General features: G+C 44.9%; 1 protein-coding gene and 1 long non-coding RNA gene across 4 annotated transcripts in view; one reads left to right on the top strand and one right to left on the bottom strand.

Annotated features, from left to right (window-relative positions):
* The window catches only part of LOC147117023 (uncharacterized), a 32,467-nt gene extending 27,879 nt beyond the window's left edge, over positions 1–4,588 (top strand). The window contains exons 2-4 of one of the 2 annotated variants that reach the window (XR_015078348.1): positions 962–1,063; positions 1,285–1,396; positions 3,478–4,588. This is a non-coding gene — a long non-coding RNA (uncharacterized LOC147117023). The remainder of the gene's footprint in view (positions 1–961; positions 1,064–1,284; positions 1,397–3,477) is intronic. The other variant, XR_015078346.1, reaches the window with a different exon arrangement.
* LOC147117022 (uncharacterized) overlaps positions 1,964–26,014 on the bottom strand; it is a 242,969-nt gene continuing 218,918 nt past the window's right edge. For both annotated transcript variants that reach the window (XM_085987596.1, XM_085987597.1), the window contains 2 exons: positions 4,804–4,928; positions 1,964–2,877 (listed from right to left, as the gene is read on the bottom strand). In XM_085987596.1, the coding sequence (XP_085843722.1) occupies positions 2,345–2,877; positions 4,804–4,928 (658 nt within the window). In that variant the 3' untranslated portion in view covers positions 1,964–2,344. The remainder of the gene's footprint in view (positions 2,878–4,803; positions 4,929–26,014) is intronic.

Below are 26,014 nucleotides of genomic sequence, written 5' to 3'. Positions count from 1 at the left end.
CCACACTTTCCTGGTGTGGTGTGTCTGGATTTCGGAAAGCCTGCAGTAGAACTGTCAAAATTGCAAAAAGCCTCTTAACTGCTTGTTAACAACCTGTTAACAAGCAGTTAAGTGGCTACAATCTTCTTCCCGCCGCTAGGTGTTGGGTCCATGCGCAAATCGGGGACCCGACACTTGGGAAGATTGATTGGAGGCGGGTTGACAGCGGGTTTCCGACCCGCTGTCAATCTTTGCGATTTTGTCGGATGTCCCGCCTCCTGAGCGCCGGCAAAACTCCAGCCAAAGAATTTGCTTGGATAAATAAGCATTTGATAATCAAAATTGGACACAGTGTTTTGGTAAGGTTTAGTTCTTCAAACTTTGTTATAGAAAAATAGCTTTTTTATCAACAGCTGCTTAATCACTGAAAATACAATGTACTTGCTGCTGTTTGTTAAGCTTTATTAAACTATTTAAAAGCACAAACACCACTTACAATGATGTGTGCAATGTATGAATAAAGAGTCGATATATGTACAATCAAGCATATATCATGAACAATATTTTCCATGGTGTGGAGATGCCGGAGTTGGACTGGGGTGGACAAATGTAATATTTTCCATGGATTTCGTATGATGTTTAGCTTCATGAAAAACACTGAATCTGATGTTTATTTGCATAACAGGACAAAATTAAATCTTTAAATTTTGTGATTCGAGGGGGTTATTGATCAGTCCTTCTGTAATTTTACTTTAACAAACATGGAAACTAATTTAATACAAGTGCAACTGTTCTGGACATTATGGACAGTATGAACATTTTACATGCAGATAGCACCCTCTGGTGGTGGTTATCGTGTTAGCAGTTTGTATGAAGCAGAGGTCATTTGACCTTTCTTCCTGTGTGAGGTCATTTGACCTTTCTACCTTTCTTCCTGTGAGAGGTCATTTGACCTTTGTACCTTTCTTCCTGTGTAACCCAGGAAGTAGAATTCCAGGAAGAACCTGGCAGTAATGGAGGATTCCATGAGGGTTTCACAATCCAATGTAATCTGATTTCATATGTTAGGCCAAGCGCAATATCTGTGAGTATCTTTGTTTGTTAGCATAATAGCAACGTTGTCAGAGTAGTATTTTGACAATAATATGTTTATAAAAGGTTAATATTTGATAGTTACAGAAGTTAGTCCAAATGTTAGTTATACAATTAGTCTATTCTACTGTTGTAAATATGTTTATATCTTATGTAATATCGAATGTATAGTACTCAGTTTATGTACAAAACATACTTTATCTTTGTTCACAGGTTCACAAATTTGTTCAAGTAAAGCTTCAAAACAGCAAACGGCTTCACGAAGAATTATTTTTGAATATGTGTTTAACTTGCTGGATAACTAGATAGGAGCACGTCTAGCGCGGTCAGTACAGCAACATTTAAATGTTCCAAACAGATACTATATAATTTGATAATTAGTTAGTGGCTAAATTTTCTTTTAGGAAATCTATAACTTTAGTTTTTAAATATATTTTATAAATATAAATATATGGGGTTTGTGACAAATCTATTTGAAATGTATTCTTGATCTTTTATTATTTCAGATGCCTAAACCCTATTTGCAAAATAAAAAGGCATATTCTATTTTGTTTACTTTCAACTAAATAAATCTAGTATGCACAAAATTATTTAAATACAGACTTGATCTATATGCACACACGTAACTCCTCTGTTTCATAAACAATGTTAATAGCATTCTAAAAGGTCTTTTTATATATTTTCCTCATCTTCCATAATTTTCTCCTTCCTCCATGTTTCTTTGATTCTGCAGTTACCATCTCTCCCTTATTTGTTGCATTGGGCAGTTTTCGTGTTTCTACCTTGTCTCTTAGTTTTAACATTTTTTAGCACATCTTTGGTTTTGCTAATTGAACTTTATTTCCTTGATGGAAATGAGATCAAGTTGATAAATTTTCTATGACAACAGTGAGACATTTTCAAGCATTTTCCTTTATTGCATTGATGAATTCATTGCTTAAACTGGAAGCGGATTGTAAGTTTCTAAATGTTTTGATACATTTGGTAAAAAAAAATGCTACAATTCATTTTAAATATAAAACAGCAATATTTTTGTCATAGAGAAAAATCTTTAATAATGTTGCAGTGCGGATAAATGTGTTTTATATGGGCTGGCAATCATAAAGCATAAAAAGTGTCAATTTACCTTTACTTAAATGTTGGCCCCAATTTATTTTTGGATTATTTCTTAATCACAAAAAATGAACTATTTTGTATTGTGTTAATTACTATATCACAATTCAATGTTTGATTTTCCTGTTCTGTCCTGTTCAAACTGTAATGCTTCATTGTTTTAGGACTCAAGTTTAACTATAAATTGATCATCACCTCTGCTTGCGATTCGGTGAGAAGCATAGTGATAGAGTGACTTTAAAGCTTCTTTCAATCTATGCAGTCTGCCCAAAGTGTTTTGTTCACTTCCTAAATCAGGCAGCTCAGGTCGTTCTGAATTTGAAGATAATTTAGCTATATTGTATAGCTTCAGTCTCTCTCTTTCTTTGTTCCTGGCTGATTGCTCATCCTTTATTTTGTTCTTTAACTTCAAATTTTTGTTCAACAGCTCTCCTTTTATTTCCGCTTGTTTGTCACCTAATTGTAAATCCTTATTAAGAATTTCGAGACCTAATTCTGGTTGTACTCGACTGAAATTCAAAGTACGTACTTCAGGATTTCGAGAACGTTCCAACTGAATTGCCTTATTTTGGGTCCCATCACTACGGTTCTCTCCTGATAATGATGAAACTGTGCCAGCTTTGACTGCCTCCATTTCTTCAATAATTCTTTCTTTATCTTTTAATATATTCTGTTTTTTGACTTCCTTTGTATCTGTAAGTAATATTGGTAATAATCATTAATATCGATAACCTAGGTCAAAATTCCCCAAAATAAAGATAATTCTGCAAACAACATTTTAAAAGCAGAACAAAAGAATTATTGCGTGCAATAGATACATTAATGTTTAAAATGATAACTAATATTGCATCTATTAGTTACTATTTTTAAAACAAATGTACCTAATACTGCAAGCAACAGTATCAGTATTTAGACTAACTAATATTGCATGCATTGGGTGCATTTATGTTTAAAATAACAATTAATATTACATTCTATAAGTACATTAATATTTAAAATAACTAATGCATGGAGTAACTACATTATTGTGTAAAATAACATAGTGCACACAATAGGTAGTAGTGTTTAAAATAAATACTAATATTGCATGCAATAGATACATTAATATCTGAAATAATAATAATGAATTCAATAAGTACATTAGTGTTCAAAATAGCTCATAATAACTTACATTGCATGCAATAGGTTAACTAGTGTTTAAAATAATCACTAATATTGCATGCAAGAGGTACAATACAGTTGTATTATAGGTCTACAGAGCAGTAATGATACCCGCCCTGCTTTATGCTTCAGAGACATGGACCATGTACAGCAGGCACCTCAAAGCACTGGAGAGGTACCACCAACGCTGCCTCTGCAAGACCCTGCAAATCCACTGGCAGGATAGGCACACCAACGTCCGTGTTCTTGCTCAGGCCAACATCCCCAGCATCGAAACTTTGACCACGCTCGATCAGCTCCAACGGACGGGCCACATTGCTCTACTCGGAGCTCCGACATGGCAAGAGAGCCCCAGGTGGGCAGAGGAAACGCTTCAAGGACACCCTCAAAGCCTCCTTGAAAAAGTGCAACATCCCGTCCGACACCTGGGAATCCCTGGCCCAAGACCGCTCAAAGTGGAGGAGAAGCATCCGGAAAGGTGCCGAACACCTTGAGTCTCTTCGCCGGGAGCAAGCGGAAGCCAAGTGCAAACAGCGGAAGGAGCGCACGTCAACCCAAGCATCCCACCCACCCGCCCCTTCAACCATCCTCTGCCCCACCTGTGACAGAGACTGTAGGTCCCGCATTGGACTCATTAGTCACCTGAGAACTCATTTTTAGTGTGGAAGCAAGCCAGCCTCGGTTCCGAGGGACTGCCTATGAAGAAGAAGAAGGAAGAAGATATTGAAAACAGTGGGGCCAATTTTAAGTGCCTCCTGTCTGGTGTAAAAGGGGCAGTTACGGCCTAACAATGGCATCAGGTCACTTACCACCCATTTACACTGACGCTCCGGACGCCACCATCTTGAGTAGAGTCCTGAAAAGGGCAGCCAGAGCACCCACCTGTTTCAAGCGTAAGGCCTCTTGTAATATGCAAATCGGGGTAGTGTGAGGTACATACGACCCCATCGCAATTTTGAAGTACCAATTGGCAGAGTGTGTGCCGCTCGCGTTCTGCCATTTGTACCGACATTAAATGACCTAACCAGCAGTCCCTCGGCCCAAGTTTCTTTTTCTCTTTTATTTTTGTGGGGGCAGGAAGAGCCGGAGTGCACCTCAGCTTGTAATGCAGAAAAACTCCCATGTTCCAACCAACTCTATTTCTCAGTTTCCCAAATTGCCATAGTTTTGCTGTCTAACTATAAATAATATGTTTCAAGTATTGTACAAAATTGTATAACTTTAAAATGGTCACTGAAATACATCTCTGTATCCTTGTCCAACTATATCCCACCTTCCAAACCCATTTCACCTGTGTGTAACACCACAGCAGATTGACTAGTAATCACTAATATTATATGCAAAATGTACATTTGTGTTTAGAATAATAATTATTATATTGCAGACAATGGATACATTAGTGTTTAAAATACCTAATATTGCATAACAACTAATTAACAGCAGTCATAAGCAACTTACAACATTGCATCAGTGTTACAGTGCAAAAAATATTCTTGCAGTTAATCTCCACATTTCTTGTCAGAATAAGCTTGTCCAGATGTGGATACTTGCATAAGCAGCATTTCAGAGTATGGGATATATAACTGCAGAATGAATAATAAATAAGAATGTAGTGATAATGGTTAAAGCAAACAAATCTTGAAACAGTAGCTAAATCTATCTTGTGCTTTCCTGAATAGCAAAACTGTTTTCTATTATTTTTTTCTAGAAAATATAAGTACATAAGAAATATATGAAATAGGAGCAGTAGGCCATATGGTATCTCGTGCCTGCTCTGCCATTCAATAAGATCATGGCTTATCTTCTACCTCAACTCCACTTACCCATCCTATCCCCATATTCCTTGATTCCCTTATAGTGTCCAAAAATCTAACGATCTTATTCTTGAATATACACAATGACTGAGCCTCCACAGCCCTCTGGGGTAGAGAATTCCAAAGATTCACAACCCTCTGAGTGAAGAAATTTCTCCTCATTTCCGTCCTAAATGGCCGACCACTTATCCTGAGAATACGATCCCTAGTTCTAGACTCTCCAGCCAGGGGAAACAACCTCTCAGCATCTACCCTGTCAAGCCCTCTAAGAATTTAATACATTTCAGTGAGATAACCTCTTATTCTTCTAAACTCCAGAGAATATAGGTCCATTCTGCTCAATTTCTCCTCATACAACAACGAATGTTCCCCCTAATTTTATTTTGGGTGGGGGAATCGGAGGCCAGGGAAGGGGTCAGTGGCCTCATTGCGGGGGGTGGGGTTAGGTAGGGACCCTGGATCCAGGAGGTAAGGGTAAAGGCACTTACCGCCTGGATCCAGCAGTCCTTGCCTTGCTTTAGCTGGCGGGTTTCATGAGAGGTGCAAAACCCAACTAGCTAAAGTTAAATCCAAGATGGAGTTTAAAGCAAAGGCTACCAGCCTCATTATAATATTTAAATAGACGACCCGCCTCCTGGCAGTGGATTGGCTGCCGCCCCCCCGCCCGCCCCTGTTAAAAATGGGCAGGTTCAGGTCGTGTTTCAGATTTTTAACACTTTAACTACCCATACGCCCTCAACCCACACGTTTTTTTAGGTTAAAATTCCCCAATAAGTCTTGTCAGTCAGAATAACTACAGAATATATGCTTTTTTTAACACCACTATTGATCTCCCATCGGATTGTTCATGGGTCATCTGGGGTCTGGACCACAAGTTGTATTGTTTAGTTGCAAAAATGGGGATGTGTTTAATCAGGTACCCCCATGAGAAGTAGTCTGAACGGGCACAACAAAAGATGAATTAGAGACTAAAGCAAAATAATGCGGATGTTGAAAATCTGAAATAAAAACAGAAAATGCTGGAAATACTCAGCAGGTCACCATCCTGATGAAAGGTCATCAACCTGAAATGTTAACTCTGTTTCTCTCTCCACAGATGTGGCCTGATCTGCTGAGTGTTTCCAGTATTTGCTGTTTTGATTTATGAATTATAGAGACTAACGGTTGAAGGAAGTTTCTGTAGATCGGCAACTGCTTGTAAATCTTCAGCCAGTGTAGGACTCTAATTTGCATATTTAAGCTGCCTTATGCCCAAAACAAGCAGGAGTGCTGCTCGCCCATTTACAGGCCCGCCTGAAAATTGCATCGGATGGGCCTTGGTATCAACGGGGCAGCTTAGGTGCCCTCTCCACCAACATTTTCATCTGCCAACTGCTAATTTTTCAGATGAGAAACAGGTAGTTGAAAATTGCCCCCATTATGTTTCTGAAGGATCTCCACTGTCCCTTGACACATTTATCCTTGAGTTGTGCCTCCAATCTATGTCTCCAAGTGAGGCACTCATATCTCTGACGTTTACCAGTCTTAGGTTGTGTACTAGGGTTTACTTATGTACATGCTGCTCATTCACTTAAACCTTTACAATCACCAGACAGAGAACTTTCACTCATGGAAACTTATACGTTTCTTCACTGTACTGATTGGAGATACCCTCAACCCTTTTAAAGTTTGAAACAATCCACAGTTAATTTTGGGTTGTATGTGCTTCTTTGCTGCAAGACACAAAAATTCTGTTGAAAAAGAACCAACACTGCAAAAAGTTGGCCAATCATGTATGGTTTTATTGGCCCCAAAATTCCAATGAGCTGGAAGGACACAATTTAGGGTGGAACCCAGATTTTTTTTTTTATTCGCTTATGGGATCTGGCATCGCTGGCAAGGCCAGCATTTATTGCCCGTCCTTAGTTTCCCTTGAGAAGGTGGTGGTGAGCCGCCTTCTTGAACCGCTGCAGTCCGTGTGGTGAAGGTACTCCCAACAGTGCTGTTAGGGAGGGAGTTCCAGGATTTTGACCCAGCGACGATGAAGGATCAGAGATATATTTCTAAGTCAGGATGGTGTGTGATTTGGAGGGAACTTGGAGGTGGTGGTGTTCCCATGCGCCTGCTGCCCTTGTTCTTCTAGGTGGAAGAGGTTGCGGGTTTGGGAGGTGCTGTCGAAGAAGCCTTGGCGAGTTGCTGCAGTGCATCTTGTAGTTGGTACACACTGCAGCCACGGTACGCTGGTGGTGGAGGGAGTGAATGTTTAAGGTGGTGGATGGGGTGCCAATCAAACGGGCTGCTTTGTCCTGGATGGTGTCGAGCTTCTTGAGTGTTGTTGCAGCTGCACTCATCCAGGCAAGTGGAGAGTATTCCATCACACCCCTTACTTGTGCCTTGTAGATGGTGGAAAGGCTTTGGGGAGTCGGGAGGTGAGACACTCGCCGCAGAATACCTAGCCTCTGACCTACTCTTGTTGCCACAGTATTTCTGGTCAATGGTGACCCCCAGGATGTTGATGGTTGGGGATTCGGCGATGGTAATGCCATTGAATGTCAAGGGGAGGTGGTTAGACTCTCACTTGTTGGAGATAGTCATTGCCCGGCACTTTTGTGGTGCGAATGTTACCTGCCACCTATCAGCCCAAGCCTGATCATCATCCAGGTCTTGTTGCATGCGGGCATGGATTGCTTCATTATCTGAGGAGTTGTGAATGGCGCTGAACACTGTGCAGTCATCAGCGAACATCCCCATTTCTGACCTTATGTTGGAGGGAAGGTCATTGATGATGCAGCTGAAGATGGTTGGGTCTAGGACACTGCCCGGGTTCTGCCCTCTGCATCATGCAGCCCAAATTCCAGTTAGGGGAGGCTGGGTTAGTCTTTCACCCACCCTCCCCAAGTCCACTGACAACACTAAGGGCATGTCTGGGGAACTTCCCAGGCTACCCTAAGAATTCTGCCAATCACATTTCCATAGGCCCAGCAGGACCTATGCAAACTGACTGGCTGGCAGAGGTCCCATCGTAGACCTGTCAAAGATCCCAAAAGTCTCAATCCTGGATGGGATTGATCACCTTAAAGTGATTGGACTTTTTTCTTCGAAGAATGCAAGAACATTTTTTGCAATCTTTTTTCAGTCTTTTAACAGCCTCTGGCTCTGCCATCGAAGCAGCATCTGTTACACCTGTATAGGCGCAGGCCACCCATTTCAACTACTGAAATAACCAATTCATGATTTGGGAGTCTACGGCATTCGCTGTTTCTGGCTGGGATTCTTGCTCCGCTGCACTTCCACAGGCAGAGCATGCACCCCAGAATTTCACGGTCACTGTCTTCTTAGATAGATTCAGGCATAAATATATATTCTATTTGTTGTTAGGTCTTTGGACCAGCAAACAGAAGCAGTCACTTAAAATAAAATGTTCTTAATTTTTAAATGTTTTAGCAGAGTTGTGGACCAATGCTTTTGAGGATGTAACTGGTAGAATAGATAAGGGAGAACCAGTGGATGTGGTGTATTTGGACTTTCAGAAAGCTTTGGATAAGGTCCCACATCAGAGATTAGCGTGCAAAGTTAAAGCACATGGGATTGGGAGTACGGTACTGACTTGGATAGAGAACTGGTTCGCAGACAGGAAGCAAAGAGTTGGAATAAATGGGTCTTTTTCCGAGTGGCAGGCAGTGACTAGTGGGGTACCACAGGGATCGGTGCTAGGACCCCAGTTATTCACATTATTTATTAATGATCTAGATGAGGGAACTAGATGTCATATCTCCAAGTTTGCAGACGACACAAAGCTGGGTGGGCGTGTGTGCTGTGAGGAGGATGCCGAGAAACTCCAGTATGATTTGGACAGGTTGGGTGATTGGGCAGATGCATGGCAGATGCAGTATAATGTGGATAAATGCGAGGTTATCCACTTCGGTGGCAAAAACAGGAAGACAGATTATTATCTGAACGGCAATAGATTGGGAAAAGGGGAAGTGCAACGAGACCTGGGTGTCCTTGTGCACTAGTCGCTGAAGGTAAGCATGCAGGTGCAGCAGACTGTTAAGCAGGCAAATGGTATGTTGGCCTTCATAGCGAGAGGATTAGAGTACAGGAGCAAGGATGTCTTGCTGCAGTTGTACAGGGGCCTTGGTGAGGCCACACCTTGAGTATTGTGTGCAGTTTTGGTCACCTTATCTGAGGAAGGATGTTCTTGCCATGGAGGGAGTGCAGCGAAGATTCACCAGACTGATACCTGGGATGGCAGGAATGACGTATGAAGAGAGATTGGGTCGATTAGGCTTAGGCTAGAGTTTAGAAGAATGAGAGGGGATCTCATTGAAACTTATAACATTCTAACAGGACTAGACAGACTAGATGCAGGAAGGATGTTCCCAATGGCGGGGGAGTCCAGAACCAGGGGTCGCAGTCTAAGGATAAGGGGTAAGCCATTTAGGACTGAGATGAGGAGGAATTTCTTCACCCAGAGAGTGGTGAACCTGTGGAATTCTCTACCACAGAAGGCAGTTGAGGCCAATTCATTAAATATATTCAAGAAGGAGTTAGATATATTTCTTAAGGCTAAAGGGATATGGGGAGAAAGCAGGGACAGGGTACTGAATTTGGATGATCAGCCATGATCTCACTGAATGGCGGAGCAGGCTCGAGGGGCCGAATGTCCTACTCCTATCTTCTATGTTTCTATGTTTTTATGCTAAGAGTGGGATTTTCAGTCATGATTCAGCGGTTAGCCACATACACAAAGCATCGCCTTGTACCAAAAATTGAAGCAAAGCTAAAAGCAGCAAACAGGTTCCCCCATTGGTTCAGTGAGTTTGTCTAGTGAGTAGCTGAGCCACAGAGAGTAGAAAGATCGCAGGCTCAATCCTAGGCCTGTACTGAGTTAGTTATCTTGGCTGGGTTGAGGTAGGGGCATTGTGCCCATGAGTTAGGGAAGGGAAAACCAATCAGGATTCCCACTTCTACCCAGGGACCATTGCTGGAACTGCACTGTGTAGACATTGGGAGTGGAGTGTATTGGCCTGACTGTGATGCTTTATGTAGTTGAATGGGCTTTCAACAATCCTGGCAAAGGCTCAGAGATAAATACCCTTACTTTATCTGAGTTTACTGTACCGTCACCACTGATGTGGCTGCTCAGAAGCAGTGCTTTCAGCTAAATAGCTATCACAAATCATTGGAAGAGCTACTCTCACAGCAGAAATTGTAAGCCTTGACTGTAACATAAAATCTGCTGATGCAAAGCTGTGTCAATTAAGGTAGACTTTTAAAGTAAATTTTAGTGGCCTGCTCTACTGCCATTCACATTTTAATGATTAAAATCACTGACCAACTCGTGAGCTCTTTTTACTTATTAAAAATCACAGTGGTAGCGAGTGGTCGGTGAGCAGTCTGATTGCCATACATGGACCCCTGCCTTCCACAACTGCACAACGATGCCATCAGGCAGTGAAAATGCATCTCGTGCCTACATCGCTGCAAAATTAAAGCTGACATTGCATCCTTCAAAGATGGTAACTTCCCAAATACACACCATTAACATATACAGGTAATAGGGAAATCACAGGCAACCACTCACGATCTTCTAGCCCTGCCTTCGATCTAGTTTCCCGTTTTGAAGAAGGGTTCAACCCGAAACGTCAACTCAAATTTCTCTCCACGGATGTTGCCTGACCCTGCTGAGTTTTTCCAGCATTTTCTGTTGTTACTCACAATCTTCTGATGTCCTCACCACCAGTGAAAAATTACTCCATAAATGTACAGTATTTATTTTTCTCCTCATCCTGCTTGTTGGAAATGCTGTGATCGTGTTTTTTATTTTTTCTCCTAAGGAGGTGAAGTTGCCCCAGGTTCTAATACCAACAGAGCCATTTCACTTAAGCGTGCTTTTGATAAGCCCACCTCTTGCTTTCTCTTATTCGCCAGCAAAAAAAACAACAGAAGTGTAAGACGGAAGCTGAGAATTAACCAATGATAATAAAGGCCCTGGGTGGCAAAGAAAATAGTTACAATTTCATACAGTCGGTATCGAATATGACAGATTCATAGGCCTGATTTTTATTTCCATTCAACACTATATAGGACCCTTACATAAATATATGGGCTCAAAGAACCACATGGCAGCTATTAGGAGTTTTTAGATCATCTATAGTTCTTTCATTAGTTTATTGTATATTTTTTGTCTCTCCTCTTCCTTAATCTCCCAGTGTTACAATCATATGGGGGAGAAATGGGATTATAGCAGATAGTGCCAGTTGAAGAGGGATCACCATAGGCTGACTATCGACCTTCCATACTGTAATTTCTGTGATTCATCCCCATTTTAGAATGTAGATGTGCAACTTTCTTTCTTCCCTTTGCTAATGCCACTCTGTACATAGAACAGCTATGTACATACTCCCGAAAGCACCTGGCTTCTGTTCGCACAACGACTCAGCAGAGATTAGCAATTGAGGTATCATGGCCACAGACCTGCCTTCTACCTCCTTCATGATCACCCTCATACCTCATTATTTTCTAAAAATATGATAATGCACTTTAAAAAAATTGTTGGTGGCTTCACATTTATTGGGATGGATAAGAATTGTTCCAAAAACAAAAATGTAAATTATTTACTGTAGTGCTTCCTGGATCAGAGAAAGAAACAATGATTATGGCAATTATTATTCCTCGCAGATCATGTCTTTACCATCGCCAAAGATCTGACAGGCTCTCTCTCTAATAATACCCCAGCAATATGTCTCAGGAGGTGGAGCAAACATACTGTGACGAGGCTCAGTTGAGCATGGAAATTAAAACTGGCTAGCCAAGTTGAAGGTGTGGAGAACAGAAGCAATGCAAAGTAAGGTCAAAGCAGCTCATTTACATAGCTCCTTCATGATAGCTATGTGTATAGGTCAGGATAACTGCAGATGAGGCAGTGCCTCCTGTGGAATGGTCCTTAATAAGGATTCAACAAGGTTTGTTTGCGAATGAATAGCAAAATAAAATGTTTCTCCATTTTGAATTTATCCGGATTAATGAGATAACCCACAGTTCTTGTATAAAATGTGCAGCTGACCAGAAGAGTGGAAGAGTTTGTTGTATCAAAGCATAATAATGCTCTGTAAATGCCTGGGTTACAGAATTTGCTTTCCAATTTGAAAACGTGTGTTTTGAGGTATAATAAAAGTAACAGGATCAAACTAAGGTCCAGGGCAAGAAGCACTAGCCTAATAGGATAGAGAAAAACTAAACCTCTAAAGAATCAAATCACAAAAAATTCTACACTTGAGAGTATGGATCTTGTCAATCACAGCTGATAAGGTGCCAAAGGTTGATCAATTACTTTATAGTTGTTCTCTTTCTTCCTGTGCCTATAACCACTACTGAGATTTCCTTGCACGTCACACTACAGCTGGTGAAGGATCAGCTCAACTCCATAAACTAGCCAGCCGAGGACATGAAGCTGAGATGAGACTACAGCAGTGAATAGTGTCCACAGAATTGCTGTAGAATCCAATCTTGGCCAAATGGGAGAATGTTGCAGTGGTTCTCAGTTATCCTGAAGAGATACTTACACCCTTCAAGATCATTATTGCTGTCCTGGAGTATTCTTTACTACCTCTTTAGATGATACTGCCTAGTTCAGGCCAAGACATATAGAATACCACAGGCAAAGAAATGCTTTAGTAACTCTGAAATTGGTCTTCGCCAGTAGCACGAATCGGGCGATAGCAAATCGGCATCCAGTTTTACACCGCACCCTAATTTATTTTCCATTGCAGTCAATGGAAAATACCTTCATGCTTGGTGTAAAACGGGCTACCAATTCACTATTGCCAGTTTTGAGTGACCACCGAAGACCAACTTCATCCCCTATGTGTAGCAACATTGTAAGTGTTCATGAAGATTACCTCTGGTTGGTACCTATAGCAAAATTGTAACTACAATCAAAAATAACACTTAAGATTTTGCTAAAAATAATGACCAAAGGAAATCTTCATGAATACATTTATGATGCACCTCCACATAACAACCAAAGCAATTATTCCTCATTTGTTGTATTTGAAGAGCAGCGTTGAATGTGGCTGTTAACAAAATAAATGCCTTTCTCCACTCCTGCTATTTTAACCTGTGGAAGCCGCACTCCCAATGGGCCTTATTTTGCGACCCCTACGGGTGCGTACGCGCCCATAGGGGCCGCAAAAGTTCCGGGTTTAGGCATGTGAAGCACATGCGCTAAAACCCGGAACTTGCGATGTGTCAAGAATCTTGACAGATCCTCCGCATCCCCGGGAGAAGAGCCTCTGCGGGTGGAGGGTTGCGCTATTTTCCCAACTTCCGCCTGCTGAATTTCTGTCAAATTCTTACGCCTGGTAAAAGCAAGCATAATGGCCTAGAAATTCAGTCGCGTTTGCGCCCACTTAGCGCCTAAAGAGTGGTTTGCGCCGGAAGTTTTTTAGTGCCCGAAATTCAGTTGTTCCCTAAAATCGGCGTTAGCCGGTAGCGCTGCGCCGGCACCGATGACGTCATCGGTGTGCGCAGCGCCCCGGTTCCAACGCGATTCCGTGCCGACGGCCAAATTCAGTTGCGGCCACCTCGCCCGTAGCGGCCGCAAACAGCGTTTAAAAAACGGGGCCTTGCAGCTCCGAGAGGCCGGCGCATAAAGGTGGAGGGGCGGCCGGCCGCTTTCCTGGCGGCCGCCTGGCCGCACCTCCCTCCCCGGACTCCTGCACCACCCCCCCGCGGCATTGGTGTCTGACTCCCGCGAGCCCGGCACTTCTCCGTGGTGCCGGGCTCATTTGCCGGGGGAATCCAGCGGCGATCTCACGGCTGCAGGCAGCTCCTCCTTAAGAGAAGGAGGAGGCCTGCAGTACCCCAGCTTGCCGCACCGCATCGGGTGGCGCTGCGGCAGCTGGACGCCTGAAATTCACTTCCTGCGCCCCAAGCGGAGGCGGGCACACCCTGGAACAGCGCCCGCCTCCGTCTTGGGGCGCTACAACTGAATTTCAGGCGGGCGCAACGGGAATCCGGGCGTGCGCTAACTTTCGGGCGCTAAAGACCTGGCGCGGCGATAGCGAAATTCTAGTCCAAAGAGTTTTAAAAAATAGAAAAAGAAAAATATATCACTCATTTATGCATTAAAAACCCTGTCCAATAAGGTAAGATTATTTTTAGCCCCGTTAAAACATATTTTAAAAAATTAAATTTTTGTTTAAAATATTTAATTAAATGGCATTTTATATATGTGATTTCTAAAAATTTATTTCATGTGTTCGTGTATTTTTTAAGTGATCCCCATTCTCTTCTTTTATTGGTTGGGTCAGCCCACGTGATCCCAGGGGAGCTTGCGAACCGCATGCGCCCTTGGGATACGTGGGCCTCTGCCCACGCGTACCCGGAGAAACCCAGGATCGCAAGCCTCCATACCTCCCGGGTCACCAGGTAAATTCATTGATTTTTTGATGGTCGGAGGCATCCACCTGCAGGAAGCCTCCGATCGCAAAATTTGGGCCAATATAAATATCCAAATATCACAATATCCAAAACAAGTAAATAACAGAACAGTCAAGGATGAAGGTTACATAAGAACATAAGAATTAGGAGCAGGAGTAGGCCATTTGGCCCTTCCAGCTTGCTCCGCCATTCAATAAGATCATGGCTGATCTTTTCATCTCCACTTTCCTCCACTATCCCCCTATCTCTTGATACCCTTAATATTCAAAAATCTATTGATCTCTATCTTAAATATACTCAACGACTGAGCCTCCACAGCCCTCTGGAGTAGAGAATTCCAAAGATTCACCACTCACTGAATGAAGAAATTTCTCCTCATTTCAGTCCTAAATGGCCGACCCCTTATTCTGAGACTGTGACCTCTGGTTCTAGACTACCCAGCCAGGGGAAACATCCTCCCTGCATCTACCCTGTCAAGCCCTGTAGGAATTTTGTATGTTTCAATGAGATCACCTCTCATTCTTCTAAATTCACGAGAATATAGGCCTACTTTACTCAATCTCTCCTCATAGGACAATCGCCTCATCCCAGGAACCAGTCTGGTGAACCTTCGTTACACTCCCTCTATGGCAAGTACCTGTATATCCTTCCTTAGGTAAGGAGACCAAAACTGTACACAATACTCCAGGTGTGGTCTCACCAGGGCCCTATATAATTGCAGTACAACATCTTTACTCTTGTACTCAAATCCTCTTGTAATAAAGGCCAACATACCATTTGCTTTCCTAATTGCTTGCTGTACCTGCATGTTAACTTTCAGTGATTTGTGTACAAGGACACCCAGGCCCCTCTGAACACCAACACTTCCCAATCTCTCAGCATTTTCTATTTTTCCTACCAAAGTGGATAACTTCACATTTCTCTACAATATATTCCATTTGCCATGTTGTTGCCCATTCACTTAGCCTGTCTATATCCCCTTGAAACCAACTTGCATCCTCCTCACAACTTACATTCCCACCTAGCTTTGTATCATCAACAAACTTGGATATATTACATTTGGTCCCCTCATCCAAATCATTGATATAGATTGTGAATAGCTGAGGCCCAAGCACTGATCCTTGCGGTACCCCACTAGTTACAGCCTGCCAAACCGAAAATTACCCGTTTATTCCTATTCAGTTTTCTGTCCGTTAACCAATCCTCAATCCATGCTAGTATATTACCCCCAACCCCATGAGCCCTAATTTTGTTTAATAACCTCTTGTGTGGCACCTTATCGAATGCCTTCTGAAAATCCAAATACACCACATTCACTGGTTTCCCCTTATCTATTCTGTTAGTTACAACCTCAAAAAACTCTTAACAGATTTGTCAAACACAATTTCCCTTTCATAAATCCATGTTGACTCTGCCCAATCCTATTATTATTTTCTAAGTGCCCGGTTACAACGTCCTTAATAATAGATTCTATCATTTTCCCACTTCCTGATGTCAGGCTAACTGGTCTATAATTCCCCGTTTTCTCTCTCCCTCCTTTCTTAAATAGTGGGGTTACATTTGCTACTTTCCAATCCGCGTGAACAGTTCTAGAATCTATGGAATTTTGGAAAATGACAACCAATGCATCCACTATCTCTATAGCCACCTCTTTCAAAACCCTAGGATGTAGGCCATCAGGTCCAGGGGATTTATCAGCTTTCAGTCCCATTAATTTTTCCAGTACTATTTTTTTCTACAGGAAACTTTGTGCTATCCGGCACCGACGGGACCGAGCTGTTGCCGTCCCATCAAAACTGCCGGACAAACCAGCGCTAATGTTGAAACATACGGAGATTTTGAGCTCCGTATCTGGCAACAAACCCTGTGCTTCTAAACAGTCGGCCGTACCTTGCAAGCATCTCTGTAGCTTAGCAACAGCTTCAGCAAGACCTTGCAGAGCTTGACTGTTGAGAGAAAAAAGCAACGAAAAGAAAAAAAAACTAACGAAACGGCTCCTGATTTTTGCCGGTGGCTCGACAGTTAACCTCCAGATAAACCAAAGTTTCCTGTATTATGAATTTCTTTCAGATCCTCATTCTCGCTAGACCCTTGTTTCTCCATTATTTCCGGGAAGTTTTTTACATTTTCTTCCGTGAAGACAGACACAATGGAGGTGGGTTGGGTGTGGGTCAGGTGGTTTCCCGCTTCCAGTTCCGCTCCGCTGCATCCAGCCCACAGACATGATTTTACGTTGATTGACCTATTAAGAGGAAGGTCAGATGATGCCATTTGATGATGCGTCATCTGTCAGTTTCCTTAAAGGGACCATGCACAATTTTATTTTGACAGTTGATTTCTCAATGTTTGACAGCATTGAGGTGCTGCAAACACTGACAATCACTGCACAAAGGTGATCTCTTGCACCCAGGCTCTCCAATGACTCCCTCCATAGGCTGGAATAGATGGCAGCTGCAGGTGAGGTGACAGAAGCGATCTGTCACTGGTGAGAGAGGTCTCCCAATGAGGTGGCACTGGACATGGATTTCAAAACTTGTAAACTAAAGAAATGTGTAAATGTATTAAAAATGCATTTCCCAATATTTTCTTACCCCTGAGACTCACCAGTGCAACATTGGATCCTTCACACCACTTCTGCAGCTGTCATCAATCCAGAAACATTACAGCAGACTCACAACACGCCACACTTACCTGGCATGGTGTCCGGACATCTGGAAACCCGAGGCAGAAGTGGCAAAATTCAAAAATAGCCTGTCAACTACTAGCAACTACCTGTTAATAGGCAGGTAATTGCCTTTAATCCTCTTCCCGCCGTTAGGTGTCAGGTCCATGCACAAATCGGGGACCCGACACTTGGGAAAATTGTTTGAAGGCGGGTTGACAGCGGGATCGCAACCCGCCGTCAATCAAAACGATTTTAACCTTTGACTTGCCTCCAAACCCGCCCTCTGAGCACCGGTAAAATCCAGCCAAAGTATTTGTTTAATTTCTCTGCCATTTGCTTATTCCCCATTATAATTTCTCCTGTCTCAGCCTGTAAGGGACCTACATTTACTTTCGCTAATCTTTTCCTTTTTACATGTCTATAGAAGCTTTTATGTCTCTTGCTAGTTTACTCTCATATTCTATTTTCCCTTTCTTTATCAATTCTTGGTCCTCCTTTGCTGAATTCTAAAAGCCAACTCGCCCCTCATACCTACGTAGTTTGCTTTGTTTACATTTAAGACCCTAGTTTCGGATTTAACTAAATCACTTTCAAACTCAATATAAAATTCTATCATATTATGGTCACTCTTCCCTAAAGGTCCCTTTACTACAAGGTTAATTAACCCTTTCTCATTGCATAATACTAGATCTAAAATAGCCTGTTCCCTAGTTGGTTCCTCAACATACTGATCTAGAAAACTATCTTGCGTACATTCCATGAATTCGTCCTTCACACTATTACTGCAAATTTGGTTTGCCCAGTCTATATGTAGATTAAAGTCCCCCATGATTACTGTACTGCCTGATGCGCCTCAATAACTTCAAGGCTCAAAGTTAACTGGATAAAACAAGGCTTTTATTAGCAAAGAAAGATGCCTGTGTCTTCACCTAGCATTCTGCTGTTCTGCTGCAAGACAAGCCTGGGCTTGTCTTAAGTAGGGCCAGGTATGGGCAGAGCCGACACACCCAATGGGGAGAAAGGGGGCGGTGCACTATATACAATACAAGGTAAAACACCGGAGCAGGCAATACAATATATGTAGTTAAATACAGAGTCTGATGAATGACATATTTCATCACATTCACCGCTTCTACAGATTTAGTCTGTCCGGGGGTGTGATAGTCCTCTGTGACCAACGTAACGGTTGCGGTGCCGCGGGTGCCCCGGGTGACCTCCTGGGTCTCTGCCGGGGGCGCCACCGGGGTTGTTGAAGGAGTAGGTGGTGGGGGTACCGTTGGCTGGTGTTCTTCCGGGGGTGATGAAAGAATAGTGGGTGGAGTGGGTGGGTAATAGTTGTTGTGGTTGTTGCTGTTGTTGTTGTAGTCGTTGTCGTTGTCGCTGTGGTTACCGGCTGGGGCGAGGTCTTTTATGGACACAGTGTCCTCCCGTCCGTCGGCGTGCCGGACATACGCATATTGTGGGTTGGCGTGGAGCAGGTGCACTGGCTCCACGAGAGGGTCCGTCTTGTGGTCCCTCACATGCTTACGCAAAAATACCGGACCTGGGGTGGAGAGCCATGACGGTATGGATACGCCTGAGGTGGATTTCCGGGGAAACACAAACATTAGCTCATGAGGCGTGGCATTAGTGGCGGTACACAATAGTGACCGTATTGAGTGGAGCACATCTGGGAGGACTTCCTGCCAGCGGGAGATAGGGAGGCCCTTGGTCCTTAGAGTTAGGGTGACTGCCCTCCATACTGTCCCGTTCTCTCGCTCCACCTGACCGTTACCCCGGGGGTTGTAGCTGGTGGTACGGCTCGTGGCAATCCCCTTGGACAGCATGTACTGGCGTAGCTCTTCACTCATGAAGGGCGCCCCCCTATCCGTGTGGATATAGCTTGGCATACCGAACAGGCAGAACAGGCTGTTGAGGCATTTAATGACCGTGGCCCTGGTCATGTCTGGGCAGGGGAAGGCGAATGGGAAACGGGAGTATTCGTCCACAATGTTCAGGAAGTAAACATTGCGGTCGACGGACGGGAGGGGGCCCTTGAAATCTAAGCTAAGCCGCTCAAAGGGCCGTGTAGCTTTGATTAGGTGGGCTCTATCAGGGCGGTAGAACCGAGGCTTGCACTCAGCGCAAGTGCGGCAGTTCCTGGTCAGGGACCGAACTTCCTCAATCGAGTAGGGTAAGTTGCGGGACTTTATGAAGTGGAACAGCCGTGTGACCCCTGGGTGGCAGAGGTCGTTGTGGAGGGTCTGTAGCCGATCCCCGGTGGCGTTGGCACACATCCCTCGTGAGAGGGCGTCGGGGGATTCGTTAAGGGCCCCCGGCCGGTATATGATGTCGTACTCGAAGGTGGAGAGCTCGATCCGCCACCTAAGAATCTTATCATTTTTAATCTTCCCCCTCTGTTTATTATTGAACATAAACGCTACCGACCGCTGGTCGGTAAGTAGGGTGAAGCGTTTGCCGGCTAGGTAGTGCCGCCAGTGGCGCACTGCCTCCACTATGGCTTGGGCCTCCTTTTCCACGGAGGAGTGTCTGATCTCGGGCCCCTGGAGGGTCCTCGAGAAGAAAGCTACGGGCCGCCCCGCCTGGTTGAGGGTGGCCGCCAAGGCAAAGTCAGACGCATCACTTTCCACTTGAAAGGGAGTGTTCTCGTCCACTGCCTGTAGCGTGGCCCGCTCAATATCCTGCTTAATGCTTTTGAAGGCAGCATGGGCCTCAGCAGAGAGCGGGAAAGAGGATGCTTTCAAGAGGGGGCGGGCTTTATCGGAGTAGTTAGGGACCCATTGGGCATAATACGAGAATAACCCCAGGCACCTTTTCAGGGCTTTGGGAGTGTTGGGCAGGGGCAGCTCCCGTAGGGGGCGCAATCGGTCGGGGTCTGGTCCGATTTCCCCATTCTCCACCACGCTGCCTAGTATGCAGAGGCGCGTGGTGTTGAAAACGCACTTGTCCTCGTTGTAGGTGAGGTTGAGTTTTTGTGCGGTTTTCAGAAACCTCGCGAGGTTTGAGTCGTGGTCCTGTTGGTTGTGGCCGCAGATGGTGACGTTGTCGAGATAGGGGAAGGTTGCCTGCAAGTGGTGGTCATCGACCATGCGATCCATCTCCCTCTGAAAGACCGAGACCCCATTCGTCACCCCAAAGGGGACTCTGAGGAACTGGTAGAGGCGTCCGTTTGCCTCGAAGGCGGTGTACGAACGGTCCTCTGGTCTGATAGGGAGCTGGTGGTACGCTGACTTGAGGTCGATAGTGGAGAACACCCGGTATTGGGCGATTTGGTTCACCATCTTGGATATGCGGGGTAGTGGGTAGGCGTCTAGTTGGGTATAGATGTTGACTGTTTGACTATAGTCAATCACCATCCGCTTCTTCTCGCTACCCCTCACCACCACCACTTGGGCACGTCACGGGCTGTTGCTGCGTTCAATAATGCGCTCCCTCAGGAGCCTGTCTACCTCGGTCGCGATAAACCGCCTGTCCTCCCAGCTGTACCTCCTGCTTTTGGTCGCTATTGGCCGGCAGTTAGGGGTAAGGTTCACGAATAGCGAAGGCGGCTTTACCTTCAGGGTAGCCAGACCGCACACTGTGAGGGGCGGCTGGGTCCCACCGAAATTGAGCGTGATGCTTTGGTGGTGGCACTGAAAATCCAGGCCCAAGATCACGCTCACACATAAATCCTTCATAATTAACAGTTTAAAATTATTATATACAGTGCCTTTAACGGACAATCGTACCGCGCAGTAACCCACAATAGTCGATATCTGGGTTTTGTCGGCCATAGAGATCGTGCCCTGAGTAGGGACTATAGTTAGAGAGAGTCGTTGTACCAGACCAGGGTGAATGAAGCTCTCCGTGCTCCCGCTGTCAATTAAACATTTAACCTTGCACCCGTTTACCTCGATGTCCACCATCGATTTGGATAGTGGGTGCGGTCTGGACTGGTCCACTGTGATCGACGCCACTGTAGGGCCCTGATCGGGACAAGATGGTGGGCCACACGAGGCCGGATAAGATGGCGTCCACGATGTCTGCTCGCGAGATGGCAGACCCCACGAGGTCGGACAAGATGGCGTCCAAGATGGCCGCTCCCACGGCGCGCACGCGGCGGTGGCGGGTTTGCCTGCGGGGTTCCCTCTGCACACCTTCCCAAAGTGCCCCTTCTTACCGCACTTACAGCAGGTGGTGCCTTTCGCCGGGCACAGGTTCCTGGTGTGCTTCGGCTGCCCGCAGAAGTAGCATTTGGGGTCCCGATGCGTCGCGGCGGTCGTAGGGTTTCTGGGGGGAGAGCAGGGCCCCAACGGTGTTGGGCTACCGGGCGGGGAAGCAGAGGCGGCGTGGGCCACGCGGCCTGACGAGTAGGAGTCAGAGTTCTTCTGAGCCACATCCAGCGATCGCGCTGTGTCCACAGCCTGTGTCAGATCTAGGCCCGTTTTCTCTAGCAGTCTCTGCCGGATGTAATTAGAGCTAAGGCCTATGATAAAGGCATCCCGAATAAGCTCGTCTGTGTATACCGTGGCTTTCACGTCTTTGCATTTGCAGTCTTTGCCAAGCACTTTTAGGGTGACTAGAAAGTCCTCTAGCGACTCTCCGGGTCGCTGTGTGCAGGTAGCAAGCAGATGCCTGGCGTACACCTCGTTGGTAGGCCGCTGATAGTGGGCCTTTAGAATGTTGCAGGCATCCAGGTAGGTGGCGGCGTCTTGGATGAGTGGAAAAACCCGGTGGCTTACCCGATTCTGCAGGATCCCGAGTTTCACATCTCCGGTGGCTTTAGAGGCTGTGACGGCTTCGGAGTTGGCCATAAAAAATTCCAAGCACTGGAACCAGTGTCCAAACCGTGCCGATGCATCCGAAGCATGCGGGTCCAAATCCAAGCGTTCCGGTTTCAAAAGTTGATCCATCGTTGAAAGTTTGCTAATAAAATTGATGCGCCTCAATAACTTCAAGGCTCAAAGTTAACTGGATAAAACAAGGCTTTTATTAGCAAAGAAAGAGGCCTGTGTCTTCACCTAGCATTCTGCTGCAAGACAAGCCTGGGCTTGTCTTAAGTAGGGCCAGGTATGGGCGGAGCCGACACACCCAATGGGGAGAAAGGGGGCGGTGCACTATATACAATACAAGGTAAAACACCGGAGCAGGCAATACAATATATGTAGTTAAATACAAGAGTCTGATGAATGACATATTTCATCACACTGCCCTTGTTACATGCGCCTCTAATTTCCTAAGTTACATAGCTAACTTTCTGACACAAGACAGCCGCTCTGTTAACAACTTAGACAATTAATTGATTCATTCACCCAGGAAAATTGTCTTTTATATGGTAACAAAAATCATGTAGTGGACGTCATAAGGACATCAGCAAGTATGAAATAGGTAAAACCATTAAACCCATCAAATCCAATAATTTGTTGAGTTAGACTCATTACCATCCTCAATATTGATTGCATGCTGTTGCCATGGCATTTAAGACCATGCTGAAAGAAGCTTTATGCATGCACTTGCTAGGGTAGTAGGGTACAAATTGGTATACATTGCGTCTGTTTTTTGGGTGTAAAACGGGCACAAAGCATGCCAATTTAGCAGTGGGATGGCCTGTGCCTAATCTTCGCAGGTGTGGGTCCCACTGTCAAATTGATGGGGCCTATTTTTTCAGGTGTCCTGGGGTGACACCTAAAACAGGTATTTAACAGGCACGTAAATTAGGGGCCTACCGCCCGTTAAATTAGCCCTTTGACATGTTTGACAGTGATGAGCGGGGCAGGCGTCAGGATTCTTCAGTGGCTCCCTGCGGCCGCCAACCCAAGTTACATTTTTGAATCTTTTTTATTATATAAAACACCTTTTTCTGGATCCAGGAGGAGCATCAGTGCTCCCCATGACACCACACAATCGGCTCCCCTCTGTAACCCGCTCCTAACACTCCCCCCCCCCCACCCCATCCCCGGAACTTACCTGAGGGCCACTACCAAGACAGGGGGCCAGAGATTGACATCTCCCGTCAGGCAAACTGCCTGTGGAGGTATGACGCAATTATTCAGATGAGGCCCCAGGACCAATTTCCATCGGTCCTTGGGCCTCTTGCTTCGGATGAATGTTACCTCCACAGCGCTTTCTGGGCCCGAAAACCCCTACCATTTGAAAGTATTTTTGCTGGGCATCCTCAGATAATTGATAAATATAATGTACAAGCAGCTGCTGGTTGGGAACACTATTCTTGATATCAAATGGGAATAAAATTTTGCAGTTTTTTTACTTTACTTTAAATGCAATTCAGAGAGAATTCTACCTTATGGGTTCAGATCTAATAGTACTCCTGTATGAGCATAACTTGCGAATATTTTGATATCTCCATCCTTCAAACTGGGTGGGGGCACTGGGCCATGCCTGCTGTCCCTATGTCATATCCACCTACCCATAAAATCTGTCGGCTAATATTATCTGGTCTTCTAGCTCCGACTGTTAGTTCATTGATTCAGAGTTCATAATTTCCCTCACTTAGATGGGATAGAGGAGGAATGCATTGAAATGATAGTAGTACAGAAACTATGAATCAAAAGACATTTTCATGTAATTTAGATAACATTGATATACTAGATCAGGCACTTATTTAGGCTTTCCTACATTACAACAGTGACTATACTTCAAAAGTACTTCATCGGCTGTAAACTGCTTTGGGACGTTCCAAGGTCATGAAAGGCGCTATATAAATGCAAGTCTTTTTTTTAACCACTGACAAAGGTGTTATGAGAAATTAGGAATCAGTGGCAAACGCAAAATGGAATTTTTTTAGATGTGGTAAATATATGACACGCAATATCCATCAAATATAGATGTATGATCACATCCTGCAATACCATAACATATCTCCTAAAGATCACAGCCTAAAATTTGATCTTGCCTGGAAACAGGGACACAGGGGACAGGGCGAGCACTGCGCATACCTGTACATGTGGCCCGAGGTAGCACGTCAAATTCATGCTGGGACCTCATTAAAATGATTCAGGTGTGCAGCCAGCGCTACCTGTGCTATTCATTGGCTGCGTGTCTGTTTGGAAGGACCATAAATCTGTCACCACTTAAAAGCAGCCAGCCCTTCTTCAAGGGGACCTGCACTCTGGCTGCAGACAGGAGGAAATGTTGTCAAAGGGCTAAAATGGCGGCAAAAGATCCAGACAGGGCACCAGTGCGATGTTGGGAGGCCCTGGTGCAGGTGGTGGAGGGAGATCCTGTAACCCCCCCCCCCCCACCCCCAAGGTGGCAGAAAGCCTTCCAGGCAACACCTCCGCCGCCAGTGGGAAGAGGTCTCAGAGGAGGTCAATGCCAGGAGCTCAGCTCCCAGGACATGGCTGCAATGCTGGACAAAGTTAAATGACCTCACCAGAGTTATCAACGTAAGAATACTTACTCTCTGTTCACACCACCACCAGTTCCAGCCTCACTACTCACAATACTCCCCTCCTCTGCTTCCCTTCATACTCACACAATCACTGCACTACACATCACACTCACACATTCACCACTATTGCAATCCTCATTTCCCTACACCGCACATCTTACATAGTGCACTATTCAACAAGACAAGCACTCTCTCTAAACACCTCACAAGATTGTCACGAACACACTCCTTTCTTGCTGGAGAATGTTGCACACTACTTGAGACAGAAGGCTGTCATCAGAGGCCGAGCTAGCCTGCACACTTGCTCCCGTAAGGAAATAAACAGGCTGGCTATCACAGGCAGGCGAAGAGTCACAGGTGTGGCAAGTAGCAGTGCTGGAGGAAATGTCGCTCAGGGTTTCTTCACACCTTATCCTCTTTTTCCCTTCATACTTCTATCTCACCCTGCACACATCAAAAACTACAGATGCTTTCAGCAACCACTCATCTACCTCTATTCTCCCTTCACACTAAAAGCTAACCCTTGTCCCTCTCTTTTATTTCAGGTGCAGAAAATACAGAGATAACTCTGCCACTTCAGGAAGAGGAGACCAGCTTCCCGAAGAGGCACCTTCACTCGATCTGACCCTAGCAAGCACCAGCTCAGACTGGCACAACACATACTTTAGAGGTGAATCACCGGCCACAAGTGTGCAGAAGCTAGGGCAAGGAGGATAGGATGCCACAGGTGCCAGCTTGCCCGAGAAGACTCAGATGCTGACTCAGATGAGGGCCTAGGTTACCATGGAAGCTCAGACGGGTGCCATCTTGACTTTGGGTGCCAGTGTTGACAAGGGCTTCCAGAGCATCACATCACTCCGCACTCTGTTCTCGTGCAGAGCCACAGGAGTGCTGAGGCACAGTCCCAGGAGAATGGCTTTAGTTGTATGGGAGCGGTACCTGCTGTCATCTCAGGATAACCACATGCCTGCTCCCCCGCCAGATACTCCGCCAGTGCCCTTGTTAGTGCCACACAGCCAGCTGGGTCAGACTGACATGGCCCACGGCAAGATGCTGTAGTCTGCAGGACCGGAGTTGTTCGAGGTCGCCCACTATGGCTATCTGAAGTGTCCTCACTGGAAACTCTGCAACCTTCCACCTCCAAAGCTGTAGTCACTGGGGAAATGCTCCATAATAGCACTGGGATCGGTAAACAAGCACATAAGACAGGCACTAAAAGCTTGCACAAGGGTGATTCATAATTATTTCTATGAACTATTACATGCAGCTGGAATTAAGTTGTTTGATACATTTTTTTGTTCTGGATTTGGTGTTGGTGTTTAAAGGGTAGGTGCATTTTTTGTGACCAAATGGGGATCGGGGGAAAGATGGAGA

The sequence above is a fragment of the Somniosus microcephalus genome, chromosome 5, assembly GCF_052327205.1.
Source record: "Somniosus microcephalus isolate GS21.2 chromosome 5, FLI_Smic_1.0, whole genome shotgun sequence".
NCBI classification, from domain to species: Eukaryota; Metazoa; Chordata; class Chondrichthyes; order Squaliformes; family Somniosidae; genus Somniosus; species Somniosus microcephalus.
The sequence above is the reverse complement of the archived record's forward strand: the minus strand, read 5'-3'. Positions and strand labels throughout refer to the sequence as shown.